The 17,609-nt window shown below is 32.4% G+C and overlaps 1 protein-coding gene across 4 annotated transcripts in view; it reads right to left on the bottom strand.

Annotated features, from left to right (window-relative positions):
- Nucleotides 1-15,621, bottom strand: part of LOC121120322 (uncharacterized) — a 67,869-nt gene extending 52,248 nt beyond the window's left edge. For 3 of the 4 annotated variants that reach the window (XR_005865011.2, XR_005865010.2, XM_040715173.2), the window contains exons 1-5: nt 12,922-15,621; nt 12,439-12,828; nt 11,905-12,353; nt 11,654-11,832; nt 11,244-11,594 (exon numbers count right to left, since the gene is read on the bottom strand). Coding sequence is in view for 2 of the 4 variants with exons in the window: in XM_040715173.2 (XP_040571107.1) it covers nt 11,244-11,594; nt 11,654-11,832; nt 11,905-12,353; nt 12,439-12,828; nt 12,922-14,970 (3,418 nt within the window). In the remaining 2 variants the exon portion in view is untranslated. Of the gene's footprint in view, nt 1-8,645; nt 10,614-11,243; nt 11,595-11,653; nt 11,833-11,904; nt 12,354-12,438; nt 12,829-12,921 lie in introns of those variants that run through there. The other variant, XM_040715172.2, reaches the window with a different exon arrangement.
- Between the last annotated feature and the right edge of the window lie 1,988 nt (nt 15,622-17,609).

The raw sequence follows: 17,609 nt of genomic DNA on the forward strand, positions 1-17,609 counted from the left end.
TTCAGAACCTCCATATCAGCCCTAAAAACTTATAAAGTTCGTCCGTGATGACGTCACTCAACTTCACTTGTTCTTTTTTATCAGTTCTAGTACTGACAATCCGAAGGACTGACATTCATAAGGACCAGTCCTAATAAAGACTGACACAACACTAACTGTTAATACTAGAACTGATTAAAAAAAGAATAAATAAAGTTGAGTGACGTCATCAAGAAGCGAACTTTATAAGATTTTAAAACTGAACTGTACGGCACTGCAGTCTTCAGTCTAAATAAGGACCAACAAAACAATACTAGAGATAGACTTGAGTCCGTACTCAAACTTAAAGACTCAAAACCTCACTTGGACTCAAAAGATAAGACTTGAGACTTTATTGGACTCAAAACCATTTTTAACAAATTATCTCACAATAATTTCAATTTTTTCACTGGATATACAATATCTACTCCTCAAAGCAGAGCCAGTTTTACCCTTTTTTTAACTTCAAGAAATAATTGTGAATCCTTACTTATTTTTAGAAAATAAAATGCGGGTCAATTACCTTTTTATGAATACTACGAATATACGATGAATGATATTAAATTTTAACATTGAGAGTTGGCCAACGCCATTATTTTTTATTAATAATTATTATTTTATACGAGAATGAGAAAAAGACTAAAGGACCAAATCAACAACTAAATAATTATAGGGACTTTAAATGAGCTAGAAAGAAATATAAGGACTCGAACTATAGAGCGACAAACTTTTTCTTGAGGAGGTTGTTATCGACATTAGTTGACGTAAGCTGTTGATGGAGGATTTTTGCTATATTTATCTTCATTTTTTTTCCTGATTTTCAAAAAATGTAAATGTACGTTCAAGTGGAGAAACACACAACAGTTGACAAGAACTTATTCGATACTACCACCTTCTAGCAATCTGTATTTAATTATCCTCGAACTGAACTCACCCAAAATATTTACGGATCTTTGTTGCTATTTCAAATCATATATACAAAATCTATAATAGCAGGGCGTGCTGCTGTTAGTGTATAGCTGATTTATTCAAGCTTGTCATTTTTGATGTCAGTATCACGACTCGTTTTTTGTTGGTTCTTATTTATTTGGTCTATTCCAGTCCAGTCTTAAGGCACTTTTTTACTAAATTATATAATATAATTATATAACTGAATAATTTAAAAAAAGGAAAACAGCCTCAAAGACGTCACGAGGGATCAATTTTACCTTCTCAAAGGACTGACAAATGGGACTGGACTGGATGCAACCGAACTTGACTGGACTGCAGCCCTAATTAAGGACCAACACAAAACAAGTAACAACCACGGTTAATAGAAATACAAAGTTATACCATAACGCGTGTACGACGGATGTTTGACTTCCACCACGCTTCTAATACTGGCGTCATAGTAGATGAGTGGTTGCGTATTTTGTCAAAATCTATTTTTCTTGCCCAGCAGTCAGTACGATACATTAAATTGAAATTATAGCAATAGTGACGTCATAGACTATAAGTGGCTGCGTGTTTTGTCAAAATCTGCAAGTCTTGCCCAACAGTCGGTACAATACACCAGATTGAAAATTCTAGCAAGCCAGATTACATGAAGGTATAACCTTGTATTTCTATTAACCTGGGTAAGGACTAGCTTTTTTTATCCACTCCTAGCCTCGACCATCATAAGGAAAAGGAAAAATTTGAAAAAACATATGGTAGATACTCTTCTGTATTTTTCTTATAGCCAACTGTTAATAGTGAGAAAAAACTGAGAATAGTATTAATTATTATTTACCTTGAATCGGTATCTTATCAATGACTGAAGATGAAAATACAGTCATTCTAAATTGATTGATATAAACGAATATAAAAATCCTATACGTTCATAATACGTTAAATCAAGCAAGAGTTACCTAATCAAAATTATTGGAAACAGCTAAAATGCGAATACAGCTGTTTGTTTGTTTATTGCAATAAGCGATCAGTATTTATAGCAATTGAAACGTTATCGTTGACAAACTTTGGAAGTATGTGGCAAGAATTTATTAGTATATGTTATAGCTATCTATATTTATTTTCATCAATTTTAGGACGTTACCTCGATAACAGCTAATTATGTAATTAAAACTGAGAGGTTTTCCTGCATATTCCGAATCTCCTGTTATTTTCAAGGTGCCCAAGATGAAAAAGGATGGAAAAGACCACTCAAAAAAAGAAGGAAGTGGGGGACAAAACTTGAAAAGGGATTCTAAATTTCTGGGGGACCTGAAAAAGAAGATCAAGGAGGACCTTACAAAATCCCTGAATCGCCTCTCCAACGAGTTTGATGTGGACGAGGGGACAATCAGAAGGGCTTTGAAGGAGGACTTGTGGTTGTCCTCTTACACAAGGACTCCACACCACCTGTTGATGGCACTCTGAAGGCAAGGAGGCTGCAGAGGTGCAAAAAAAGTTCTTGCATGGATCAAGGCAAATGGATTTACAGTAAAAAAATTATCTGACGAGAAGATTTTACCGTGGACCAGGTCTACAACCGTCAGAAGGACCGTTGGGTTGGGGGATCACCGGGAGAGGTCAAGGGGATGTTCTGTCCAAAACATCCGGTCCAAACAATGGTCCTGGGAGTCGTGGCGTCCGACGGCAAGAAGATGCCTCAATTCTTTTTAAAGGCAGGGGAGAAAGTTATCCAAAAGGCCTACTACAAGGGGCTGAGATTCACCATACTGCCATGGCTCAAGGACACCTACCAAGAAGACAATTATGTGTGGACCCAAGATACCAGAACTTCTGCGCCGACAATATGGCTGATTTTTGGTCCAAGGACATGTGATTATCATCTTCGCCGGATTTGAACCCATTGGACTTTGCTATGTGGGCATTTTGGAGAGGGAGACTAACCGGACATCTCACTCGAACGTGGACTCCCTGAAGCCTCCATTCTGAAGGAGTGTATCAACTTGTCAGAGAAGTTCATCATCAGCTCCTGTAAGTATTTACGCCGCCGTGTGGAGACTGTGACTGAGGGCGTCCATATTGAGTGAACATATGCACAAAGGTCGTGTCTCAAAATTTTGTTCAAATCAAAATTATTGATATTTTTCTAAAATCAGTTATTCAGTCCACGTTTTACTTCAGAACCCTGTATACTTATGCACTATCTCCAAAAGGAAATGAATTAAATTTCCTGTTGATCCTTGTCACATATATAATATACAATGATGAAAATCCCGTGTTTTATGACTGGCAGGTTACTTTGTATTTGGTAATCTGAAGAATGAATTTTCTTTACCTTAGCAGTAGTCATTATTACTTAATTCCTGAGTAGTGAACATCCTTTCGTAGATATATTTAATTATATTCAAAACATGATTGAACATTCATGTGTGTTCATAAAAGACGAAGCATACACCTGAAGATTTGTTGCGGAGTTATAATTGTAAGTCCTTTTTAGACTCAAATTAAAATTGGGAATCGAAATTCTGTAATTCTAGCAAGTGTCCTTATTTATTGATTTATCTCCTTCATCCCTTGTCACAGCTGATTATAGCTGATCTAATGAAACGTCAATAAACATTATTCCTTCTCTCTTCCAAAAAATTATTCAAATTGTTGGGATTACCATGGTTGATTTTCGGTTTCTTTGTTTAGCCATACCCATTCGAAACTGGATTTTCATCATTGAACCATATATACCATAATTCGTGCACAACTTATATTTAACTTTTTTAAATAGGGACATCATAAAAAATGATGGGTTGCATGCTCTGTCAAAATATGTCTGTCCTGCACAGTAGTAAGTGCAATACATAAAATTAAAAATTCTACCAATAGTGACGTCATAGAATATGATTGGTTGCGTTTTTGTCAAAATCTGTCTGTATTGCCAAGAGTCGGTACGGTAATAGAGGGAGAGAGTGATTAGGAAATCCGTCTTAGTACCAATCCGACACTAGATAGAATAAATCTCAGCAAGCATACGAGCAGAACACAAAATTTACCGGTGTTTGAACGAACTCACATTCAATGAGCAAAACATGATTTATTTATTTTTAACTTTGAACACTAAGAATGGAATTACTACTAATTCTCGCAGCATTTACTCTTAAAATGGAAATCACTTACACGATCAGAATTTCCAATATATAAAAAAAATAGTGTCCTAATTTTTTTAGAAATTTTCTACATTTCAAGTTTTCAATCCAAAAAATGTATCCAAATCTAAAAAAATGTATTTGATAGCGATCCAGGTAGCATTTTAATTTTTGTTATATCAATTGGGCAGTATTATCAAAAATACTAAACTTTGCATAGCAATATATATGTCTCAATGAATATATACACAGATATCTTATTATTTTATATAATTTAATTTAACAGGAATGGAATAGGAATATAATATTTTGAAATGTTGAGTCGTAGATAAATGATTTAATGTAATTTGGATCGAGATATTAAATTTATAAAATCAAATTTGTTATTTTAGCTGAATATTTGAATGCTAAACTGAAACGAATACTTTAGAGTGATGTTAAAAAGGATATTTGCTGGTAAATCGTAGCATATCAAATTGGCTTATGTAAAAATCTTTATTATCAATCAACCTTACATGATTCCTAATTCCTAACGGCTAACACCCTATTTGAGACAAATGAATCAAAACTAATTTTTAGTTTAGTTAATAAAATTCTATTAACTAAGATTTGTTTGAATAGTTCCAAATTGTTACAAAACCTATGAATATTCCTAAAATAAAAACTTTTTATCAACTGTATAATTTTATTTCAGCTTTTAAAAGAGAGTATACCTCAGCCTAACGATTTAGCCTTACATATAGTGTGTAAGCCCAATCAATTTTTTTTTACTTTATGAATTGAACACTGAACGGAAAACTAAAACAAAATAGTTGAACAGAATGCTTAAAGCCTAAATCTCAGAAATTATATATTTTATTTATTTATTTACGACAGAATATGTTCCATAAAATATTGTGGTATCCAACATATATTTCCCATTTCCCAGGGGCGTCTGCAGAATTATAAATATTTATTGATTTTTTTAGGGGGGAGGTGCTTGGTTTTGTAAATTTTTTTTAATAAAAAATCTGAAATTAACAATTTCTTAGAAAAAAATTTAAAAATTAATTTTTTCTCACAAAAAAATTGAAAAAATTAATTTTTTGAGAAACAATTTCCAATTTTAAATTTTTGGAAAGAAGTTTCAAAAAATCCATAGCTATTCTCAAAAAATTAAATTTTTCGGAAAAAAAATTCCAAAATTAATTTTCAAATATAACACTTTTTGAAAAAAAAAATTCAAATTTTTAAAAAAAATTTCATAACTATTTTTAATTTTTTTGAGAAAAATTTGAAAACCCCATAACTATTTACAAAAAATTAATATTTTTTGAGAAAAATTTGAAAAACCCATAACTATTTACAAAAAATTAATATTTTTTGAGAAAAATTTGAAAAACCCATAACTATTTACAAAAAATTAATATTTTTTGAAAAAAATTCCCAATGTACAATTTTATGAAAGAAATTCAAGTATTAAATTTTTTGAGAAAAGTTTCAAAAATCCATAGCTATTTACAAAATAATAAGTTTTTTGGACAAAAATTTCAAATGTAAAATTTATTGAAAAAAAAATTGAAATATTAAATTTTTTGGAGAAAAATTTCAAAAACCCATAGTTATTCACAAAAAATTAAGTTTTTTGGAAAAAAAATCGTTAGTCCATAGCTATTCTGAAAAATTATATTTAAAAAAAATATATATCAAAAATCCAGAGCTGTTTGTAAAGAAATTCTAAAATAAAATTTCAAATATATAATTTTTTGAAAAAAAAAATCGATATTAAATTGTCAAAGTGTTAAAATATCAAAAATTACTTAATTTGGGAGGCTACAGCCCCTCCAGCGCTCCCCCTGTGGACGACCCTGTTTTGGGTATCTATACATTGATTTCGTAACTGTTTAGATCATTAATAACTTACACAACTACCGCCTAGCAGATAAACCCCACCTTTATTATTGCTATTTAAGGTTAGAACACGGAAGTGATCTTTAAAATTCTCAATTTCAGAAAGTTTGGCCTTTTGAGCTTCTTCTTTTTTTTTTTTTTTTAAATCATTTTTTTAGAGTGTAATTTTGATTTAAAGCCATATTTGAAAATGAAATAACTAAACAGATGAAAATTAAATGTAATAACATTTGATAAAAACATTCCATGATTCGAAAAATAAAATATTTATTTAATCATCTTGAACACACTTCCTACAAAATGGTTCTAATCAGAGAAAACAAGTAAAAAGAAGGGTCTTATTTGGAAGCTAATTTATTTTTCTTTCATTTTTTTTAATTGTATAATATTATATATACGGAAGAATACACCTTTTATTACAACTTCAAAAAATATAGTTTAAAAAATTCTGAATCGAAAATATACTTTTATAACGTGATTTAAAAAAAAAAAGGTTTTAAAGGCCAAACCTACTGGAATTGAAATTTTTACAGATCATTTTCGCATTCTATGGCTTTAATAAATAAGTGTTTTAGCTGGCGGGGGTACCAGGACCTGAATTTTGCTGCGTAGTATAATAGTTTATATTCTTGTAGATTTTCTTCTTGAAGATCATGACTAGACTAAGAATTTGTGAGGAAATTAGGCCTACAATTGACTGTTGAATAATCCCCCTTGAATCTTGCAAGAATGGAAAAAAACCTTTTTTTTGCCAAATTGCGAAATCCGGATCTTCCATTTATGTAAAAGGTTGGACGTGTTGGTGATGATGAGATGCCTTCTTCTAACAAGACTCCTGAAGGTATCTTCAACTTGAAATTTGCTCCGACTACTAGTGTGGACGTTCAACGGTCTTTAGGTATGTTTAAAGCTACCAATACTCATCGAAAGCAAAAATTATCGGAAGAAAATCTTTCTAAAATCATAATTTGTCTATATAATATTGCAAAATTGATCAATAAATTATGATAAATATATAAAACTAATTACTTTAAATTATACACTATACAACAAAATGAAGGTCATGGAGCGCCCGCAGGCTGACACCCACATTTATTATTGATATATAAGCTATAAATACAAATATGACCATTAAAACTTTAAAACTCAAAAGATTTGGCCTTTAAAACCTCTTTTTATTCGCGTTTTTAGTGTATAACAACGATTCAGTCCCATATTTCGACATGAAAGAACTATATAAATGAAAATCAAAGAACAATAAAAAATTGATACAAACATTTTAGCATTTGAAAAATGGCTTATTTATTATTTTATCTTGAAAAGCTTTAAAGGATAAATCTTTTGAGGTAAAAAGTTTTAATGGTCATATTCGTGTTCTACAGCTTATATAACAGTAATAAATGTGGGCTTCAGCTTGCGGGCAAAAATGCTGTTGCATGTTGCTATCCTTATAAAACTGTTTTTTTTTTTAAATTACAAATTGCTAAAAATCCTTAGTTTAATTTTTACTTAAGAGAAAAAGTGATGAATAAAGAGTCTCCAAGTTACCTTGTGCAATGACATTTATGACATTATTACATATTATATAAATATCATTGACTTCCACTACACAGAACAGACCAAACAATTATTTAATATTATATTTACATATTTTATAAATATCTACAACCTACTTATAAACGATCCATGATCCATTTATGGGTCGCGATCCACCTATTGAGAACCATAACTCCAAATGCCCTCCTAATCATATTAGTAATATTCTACATTTATAATATCAATATGATATATATATCATGCATTGGCATAGGAGATTAGATTTTTTTTAAATGACTAGAATAAGAAAGATGTAAAAGTTAAATATTGCCTGAATATACCATGAATATTGATAGTTTCCACATTATCAAAGGTGGAATTTAGGGTTACACCAATATTTGTGCAAACACTGTTGTTTTTTTTTCCTGAAAGTACCAGCTAAAAAGTAAATTTCTTAATCAGGGCCCCAAAAAATTTTATATGTGGAATTAAGCCTTTATTTTTAATCAAAATAGTCATATACCTTATATTATTTGCCTCTGGGTTGAACTTTATAGGATCAATATATGGCTTTTAACACTTCTATTTGTATAATATAAACACAAATTTTATATTCATCTCTCAAAAAGAGGAGCAAGTAGGGTCACACATTGTCCAACCTCATATTTCAAGGGTCGGACTCAAAAAAGTTTGAGAACCACTTCCTTATCTCACAAATTTACACCATTTGCTTAAACAAGTAAGATTAGAATCTATACAAAAATTTCAAGCCAATGTATTCAATAACAACAGAGATATGAGCTTTTAAAGATTGGAAAATTCGATTCTTAGAAACATACTCCCACTTCAAATCATTATATAATACTTATTTTTCAAGGTATAGCCTTCAAATTTGAAATACTTGAGTATTTTTAATTAAAATATCTGTAAATGATAAATAAAAGTATATTAATCATTTAATCTTGTTTGTGACTTCAATCATTACTCTCGGCGTATGCAATTTAAAAAGTGTGTGAACTTTTTTAAATTCATGCATTGGCACTACATGAAATCAACTTTAAAACAAAAAGTCAATATTTAATTAGCCTAATGTTATATGAATATGTAACGAACTGTCAAATTAGTTAATTGGTGTGGTGTTTAATAAAATAATGTTTTTATATTTCCAAAAGTAATAATGTAAATTGATAGCAATACTAAAATCAACATATGAAATGAATATATAATAATCAACGATCATGTCAACATTTAGCTAATCTGTGGTTTATATTAACTATTTAAGATTTAATAGGGCCTTTTATATGTAGATTTTATACGCTTACACTAGATAATATATTATGTATTGGTATTATTGTAATTTATATTCATAAATATAATTATTTATATATTTTCATTATAATAAAAAAAAGAATTATCTCTTAATAATCAATAATATAACTAAGAGAGCCAGCCAGCCTTTGTAGATAAATGGTTTGTTTCTCCATTTCCAATTTTAGAAATTATTAAAAATATTTCTACATTTCTGTTTAATTTCAATGCACTTGAACTCATCATCATTTCCGGGGTCAGGAACCAAAAAGTGTCCACCCGTCATTACTTCATCATCACAGGTTTTTGCAGAGTCTAAATTCAACATTCCAAAAGCACCCTTGACAGATACTATAGTAATAGACAAAAACTCGGGATCGTGAGGGTCAGATATACCGAATTTAGTTAAACTTTTTCTAATCCATTCCAATGGTCCTCTCATTGAGGTTAAAACACCATCTCCACGAGAAGAAGTGAAGAATGGAAAATTCTGATTTTGGATACAAGTGATGCGCCCCCGAGCAAACTCATCATACGCCTTAAGAAGATCGATGTAAAGTGGATCATCTATAACAATGCGTATGGGTTTTTTGGAAATTGGGTCTCCACTTGCGCACGAAATTATAAGGTGATCCTGAACTGTTCTCGCCTCTAGCCACTCCTTATAAGTGAATGTAAGGAGGAGTCCGCTAAATTGTGCATAATTGTCAAGAAATAAGAGTCCTAGACAAATATCCCTTACTGATTTAGCAGATAGATTCCCTCCTACAGATACATATTTACTCATATTTTCCGTCAGATCTTCAATTTCTTTTCGGAGCATCTCGCTCAGAATTAGCTTCTTTAGATATTGAAGTAAAATACGAGGTCTTCTTAGAAAATGGTACGATGAATCTATAGGTAGAGATGCTCTATCTCCTTGCTCCCGTATGCGTTTGCGACTGGCTGTTCCAACCTCAAGAATGTCTACTATATTTTGCTTAATGTTCTGGTACCATAAATCGGGCATATTTGCTCCTTCAGATGTGAGATAGAAATCCATGAAAGCCGAGAACTTGTTCATGGCTTTTATAGGTTTTGACGAAGTTTTGGGGGAGCAAGTGTTTTCTTCTAAATATAGTCTGTAATATTGAGTTGGAAAGAGCACTTGAGGTGATTCGAAATTATTACTAAATATTTCATTAAGGTTAAAGGAAGGATTTCTTGAGATGATCCAAGAAAAAACTTGTCTTACAGCATTCTTATATGAAGAGGCAGTATCCTTATTCACCTCTTCTATTAGAAATTGATAGAAACGTTCAATTACTATGTTCATGAAAGTAAGTGCCTCTTCCGCAATATTGCTTCTTGCAGCCAGTGATCTTTGCTCATTTGCTTGAAATGAAGAAGCTTTAAAACTCTTTAAAGGATCTTTTTTGACTATTTTCTTTCTTATCTGCGTCATTTCTGCTGTTAAGTATGATGATTTTGAGACATTTGATTCAACCGGGGCAAATTCATGAGCCTCATCTACAGAACATCCATGCTCATCCATCAGATGTTGGTGCAGATCATAGATCCATGAGCTACAAAAAGTGCATCCAACTATTGGACATGGAGTGTCAGCTGAGATTGCAGTAGATGACTCCTTCTTTCCCTCAGCACCAATAGTTCTTTCTTTCTTTACATCATTTTTAAAAACATCATATTCCAGAACTTCTCCATTAATAAATTCATCATCGACATAGGAGAACTCTGGGAAGCATGAAGGATCATTTGAATCAAAATCTTGTTGGTCAACAGAGAATGGAAATTCTGAAAATACAACAGGTAAGAGTTCTGTCTTTGCAAAATTTTCTTTTCACATCATTTTTATCAATCAATATAATATGTATTAGACTTCCATGAAATCAACTTCAAGCTCTTATCTACATTATCCATGATCATGTACACCCTTGGAAGAATATAATAAAATGAACATAGAGAGGGGGAATAATTAATAAAAACTCACTCAATTCGAAAGATGTATTAGTTTTGAGAATAATTTATATCTCAATCATAGTTTGTATCCATTAAGTGTAAGAAATCAAATAGATACTTTTTGGTTTTGGCATATTTACTGGAAGCTGGTTTAACATACATAGACCCACGCCAAAATTTAAAACAACATATTTACATCTGTCTATTATCGATTAAATTTAATTATAAATGGCATCAGTCAATAGTTGTTGTTTTTTTTAAATTTGCAAATTGCATTTGAATACATTAGTCCTCCGTTAAGTTTTTTAAATCAAATGTATACAAGGAATGAAATGGTAAATCGAATTAAGATAAATTCTTGCATAAAAGTTGTATTTGAAAAACATTAGGAAAAAAGAAAAAAGAGGAAATGAATTAATATTAGTAACAAAAAGCATTAAGTTCCTACAGATCAACATCTCTTACTTTCAACGGCGGACTCTAAATCTTCTTCTGGAAGTTGCGACTGAATATTTTCAATGACTGGATGAAAATGCTTCCCGGAGTTCCCATCAGATTCATTTCCATTTGATGGATTTTTGTCTATTGAAGACACAGACTCAATTTTATGATTTTCGCTTATATCCATGGACGGGGATTTGTGTTCTTTGGTTTGAGTCTCAGAAAGCAGTATACCTTCTTCCATCCTTGAGCTCTTGTTTGGATGAATTCGCTTATTTAGATTACTTTTTTCTTCATTAGGTCCTCGAATAGCGGTCTTTGCAGCTTTTTTTGAAGGATAAGCTGTTTTACAAAAATTAGCACTCAAATGTTTCGCTGAAAAATGCATGAAATAATTTAACAACCCCAAACAAGAAAATCATAAAAAGTAATACCCATTTTGTTTCCAGAATTGGTTTTGAATCCACAGACACAAAATATATTATCATTTAGAATACATGGAGTTCCTAATGTATACATTCCTTTGAAATGTCCGTGAAATAATGAGTAATGTATTGATATAGCTCTAGAACAACACGTTGAATACCGGCATTTTGTACAACACAAATAGGCGCTAGGAGTATGATATTTTTTTAGAAATAAAATAGAATAGAACTTACTAAAGTCATTGATCTTATTAACTTACGCATAATGTCCAGGATTCGTCATTTTCTTATTACACTCACAGCAGTCTTCCTTATAAATATTATACATAAGCATATCTTCCAAGTTCTGAGCGGCAAATGCCGATTGGGGTTGTAGCTTTAGTACTCCAGTTTTCCTAATTGCATTTCGCGCAATGCGGTCTTCAGGCTTTGTCATTCGTATAGGTTTTTCATCTTCTTGGTAAACATACGCACTTAAGTTTTCGAATTCCTTAAAGGAAGCATGATCCCGCATGATGTGATTCCTTAGATATGCATCTTGTAGGAAATTGAGGTTACATCTTTTACAGGAGAAGGTTTTGCCGGTCAAATGGGATTGGATATGGTTTGCAAAAGCAGAAGCAATAGTAGAATTATAGCCCTTTTCACCCATGAGAGAGTACAATTTCAGACATATCGGACATTGTAATTTATCAGTTCTATCGTGTTCCTATATTATTAAGGATTAAGAATTAAAAGTGAATGCATTAGTTACAACATAATATAAACAAGAAGGAACCAAAAACTTAGCTTACCTGATGAAAATGATCCACAAGATTCTTATGAAAAGAGGATCTAAATCCACAGACATTGCACATGTAAGGTAATTCGCTACGAATATGAGTTTTTAACATATGAAGTGCTAAATAATTTTCTGACTTGAAACCTTCAACACATATTTGACACATACATTCGCAATTTTTTCTCATGTGACTAACATAAATATGTCTCTCTAAGGCTGTGGTTGTTTCAAAATTCTTACAACAATATTTGCAATGGTTCAAATCGGAAAAGTCTACATTAGATTTTTTATCATAACCGATATGGAGACACAAATGGGCCATGAAATCCAGATTATTAAAGTAAACTTTACGACAGAAATGGCACTTGAAAGCCATATCAGCTTTGAATTCGTTTCTGAGTATCTGGAATTAAAGAAAGAAAGAAGATAATTGTTAATTACTAAAGAAGGATTAATTAATTATGAGAAGAAGGAGCTAGCAAGTACTATAAATTACCTCCTCGTCCCCTTGTAGTGTTCCGTAAAAATAGGTCTGTAGATCAACTAACTCTATATTAGTAGATAACTTGGCTTTTTTAGTTACTTTTAAGTCAGAGTCAGAATCTGAATTGGAACTTCGTTTCATTCCAACATTTTTAGGAACTGAACTATCAGTCTTTTGATCTTTTGAATCATGCTGAGTAACATTCTCCTCTCCTTTGTGTTTCCATGATTTGAAAGGATTCTTTTCAACCTTATTAAGTAAATCCAGGAGATCCATGCCATCCTCCTTCGCAACTCTAGTAATATGCGCTATCTCTTTTAAAATATTATCGAAGCAAGATAATGGATGGTAGCCTAACTCTCGGAAGGTAAGCTCATCAAGAAATTGTTGAACTTGTTGTGCACTGAGCCGTGAAAGGTTAGTTTGAAACATTTTAGGAACTATGCGTTTCAAATAATCCATAATAACACCATTACCAAGAGTGCTCTTTTTCGAGGTTGCACTACTTTGTAAAACGTCTTTAAAGCCCAACATCGTAAGTTGCTCCCGATCAACAGAAAAGTCTGTTACGATTATGGAAGAATCAACAACCCATCCAGGCAGGCATTTAAATATACGAGCAAATCTTTCAGCTTGTGTTACACCGACCGTAGGTTGAGTTGCTCTGAGTCTAATTTTGCAGGTTTCAACTTCAAGTATTCCAAGAACTTCAACTTTAACCTCTTTTCTTGATCCATCACTAGACGTTGTGCCAAGAGATATAACACCAATTTGTATCTTCTTTTTTAATCCACCCATTTTCTGAAAACTATCATCAATGCTTATAGTACAAATGGATCGAAGAATTTTGAAATATAAATCAACTTTTTTAATATCCACTTTCACCCATTGCACGATATTTTGTATATTCGTCTGACATGACCAGTGATATATGAGTTTCAATACAGTTATTGGAGGCATTTCACTTGCTTGAAATATTGAGGCATCAAAAACAGAATAAAAAACTGTAGGCTCTCTTTCATTGATCCAAACGTATCCTCCAGAACGAGGAAATTTATTTTCACCAGAGTACATTCCTAGTTTTAATTCTACTTTCTTACCCGTCTCAGGGTTTACTTTATAGCGAGTTTTTGGAATTAAGCCTTGACGAATTAAAAATTCAGTAAACTTTGCTGGGTTACGCACAAGGAGACCCTTCACCTTTGTGTCTAGTTGTTTGCGAATTGCAGCGGCTTGAGATGGTGGAAGATTTTTCATAGATTTGGGAAGGACGGAAAGAGTTGGAGGAATATTGTATGCTGGTATTTTGTCAGAATTTGACTTATCGGATATCTGATCTTGTTTGACTGTTGTGGCAAGTGTATTAGAGACAGGAGGAAATGTTGTCTTAGTGTGCTGAGAAACTGTGGAAAGAGGAATTGGCTGTTGTTTTAAAGGTAGAAGAGGTGGTGGGGGTTGACGAAATTGAAGGATTTGTTTCATAGGAGGTCGATAAGTGGGAAGAGGAGGAGAAATAGGTATTGGAGAAGTGTTAATAGGAGTGGGAGGTGGTATTTGAGATGTTGGCAAAGGTATTTGGGGTTGGAGTGGAAGTTGATTTAGGGGTAGGGAGATGGAGGGTGAAACTGCATGAACTTTTTTTGTGGAAATTGAAGGACTTGATGGAACAGGTTTAAACACATGGTCAGTACCTCCAGTGGAATCCACGGTGCCAATAACTCTTCCAGAATTCGGATCCATGATTAATCTATATCGAGGCTGATTTTTACGATTCCCAGACGGAGACTGAACTGGGATCATTTGAGGCATAAGTTTATTCACAACAGTTGTGGGTTCAGGTACGGAAATAACCGCAGTGTTAGAGTCAATCAAAAACTTGGAGGCTTTGGACGAGAGCTTCTCGAGTTCCAACATTTGACTCTGAAATTGAATCTTTCTTTGATCTGCGAAGGATAGCTGTGCTCTGGTTAAGGGCTCCTCCTCGCACTCCATATTCAAGGAACAGGAGGTTGAAGAGCCTGGATGATCTCCAGGCATATTCACCATCTCCGTAGTCCCCATTTATTTAGAGATAGACGCGATCACTATGACGTCACAGTAGCTGCTATAAACAAAACAATTCTTCTTTTCTTCCCCTTTTTTTTAGATAACAACACAATATAATAATAAATAATAACTGGATGTTCGTTTCTTCTTCCTTTTCGTTCTTCTTTTCTCTTCTAGCTAGCTAGCTCTCAATGCAAATGGGATCTCGGTTCTTTCTCTTCTCTTTTCTGGTGAACGGCGTAAATCCTTTATTCATCACAAGGCTATCTCAATTATTAATTGCCCTCTTGTGAGAGCTTGCCTTCGACCTTCCAACGCCAACAAGTAGAGCTAAACAACTGCCTTCCAGTTTAAATTAACCACGCCTTCGCAGCTACTAAAAAAGAAAAAAAAGAAGAGGAAAAAATGGTGCGCGTAGTCGGTCCCAGTTGATGTTTAAGTAGTACTGTGTGTTCCAAAGTATACTAGATATAGTAGACTAGTGATGCAGATCAACAAATCGGTTCCCTTCCAGTTATAATTTATCAGATGTATATTTCATTAGGGGAAACTTTTAGTTAACAGATTTTTTTAATTTTCTTGAACCGAAGAAGTCAATCATTCAATCCTATCATTATTGGATTATTTCATTCCACATAGACTTAGGCGGTTAATTATATGTTCTGCAACAACAATAACATAAAGAGTATCAGCGCAGACCTCGAATTAAGAAGGTTCTAGGTTCATGTGTACTCAAAAATAATAAATGGTGCAAGTTAATTATTTTCTGGTCTCCTTGTTCAGATTTTATAAGAATTTGCTTCTAAAAATGTAGACTTATTCATTCAGGAAATTGTCCTTTTGGTCCTATGGATTAAACTATCACAATCAGGATAATCGAATTTAATTTGTAAAAACTTCTTGCATGAAGAAGGAGTTTTTATTTCAACGAGTGAGTTATTTGATACCAAATTTTGATTTGCAGCGTATCTTGTAGTAATTGTCATTGAAAAATCTAAACTCTTGCACAGAAAACCCAAAATACGGTCACCTTTCCTGTTTATATGATACAACAGCTAATTTTCTTTCTTTTCAAAATCTTCATTACATCTCTCAACATTAACTTCAAAAAGATAAATAAAAAAATTCCGAAATTATATTATATCTAGCCAATAACATCTTTCTCCCCAACTGTTTAACAAATAGCTGAATAAGAAATATTTTGGACTTAACAGATCAAAGACTCGAAACAGTAATAAGGGGCATGAGTACATATAAAAATCAATAGCTAAAAAAAGTTGTAGGAGTTGTTAATGACTAGGGATACCATTCCAATTGTGTTTCGTTGTATCTAAATGGAAATTATTTTTCTTCAAGATATAAACATGCAGCAATGAAGAAGAATGTAACTTCTTCTCTCCTTACTTTTCTTGCTTTTTATATACGGCATTCACGTCGTTACCTTTATTGTATCACGCAACCTTTCCTTAGAAAATAAACATGAAAAAAGGCCCGAAATTATCGGGTAACTAGCCAAAAAAGTCAATCATACCAATTGCTATATATTTATTATGTACTCCCAGACTATCACCGTCAAATATTATATCTTCATCACTTTTAAAATATATTTTATATTATTTAAATCTACATTGTATTTTATTTAATATAATATTACTATGCAATACTATAGTAAATTATTAAAAGTGTAGCTATTAATTTGTATTACTATATAATAGCCATAATTTCTTCATATATATAATAAAATGGCCATTATATATCCTATAAAGGACGAGGGATCAACAAGAAATTGTATTCCTGTTTTTTTGGGACGGGGACGGGGACGGAGGGGGAACGGAACATAAGTATAGAATAGCTTATTACTTTGATTATTTATCGTAAAGAATACATTATGAAATAGCCATGACGTATGAAGTGAGATGAGGGAATCGACAGCTGAGAACAAAGTATATAGGGTATTTTTGTATTAGCGAGGTAGAGCATTGGATCAAAGAAAATTATAAACTTTTTAACCTAGATTATCCACTGCCGAAAACTTCCACTTGTGATTTATTATTAGTTGTTAGCATTAGAATTGTGAAAATTGGTGGAATACCAGTGTGCGTAATTATAAAAAGAGAGTAGCTTATCGAGTAAGATATTTTTGGTTTTTTTATTATTATTCTCTATTTAGAAGGATAAAATATCATTAATAGACAAGAATCACTATAATAATTTCAATATGATCTCTGTTAGTAGGTATGTTGCTTTTCAGATGTATATTGATCCCGATGAGATTCCCTCCATGTTAATCCTTTTTATTATAGTTATTAGTTTTGTATTCGTATAATGTGTACGTTGTATATTTTTACAGTTATTCTCCTATTGACTATTGATATCCTGGCGTGCGAGTCATTTTTACTTTATAAATATAAGTGTGCCTTTAATATACATCAAGTCTCCTCTACGCCTCTCTTTCTCTCTCTTTAAATCTGGTCTTTTCCCGTATCTTGTGTTACCACGCATCGTCAAGACACTACTACACTTTATTGTTAAAATATGTATCTGTGTAAAGAAGTATAGCGATTAGAAAAGGAAAAACGGTTGATGAATGTGCTCTTTCTTCTCTTTTCCTCATTATTTCTAGGGTTGTGGGAATCGTGTTTTACGCAAGCGGT

The sequence above is a fragment of the Lepeophtheirus salmonis genome, chromosome 6, assembly GCF_016086655.4.
Source record: "Lepeophtheirus salmonis chromosome 6, UVic_Lsal_1.4, whole genome shotgun sequence".
NCBI classification, from domain to species: Eukaryota; Metazoa; Arthropoda; class Copepoda; order Siphonostomatoida; family Caligidae; genus Lepeophtheirus; species Lepeophtheirus salmonis.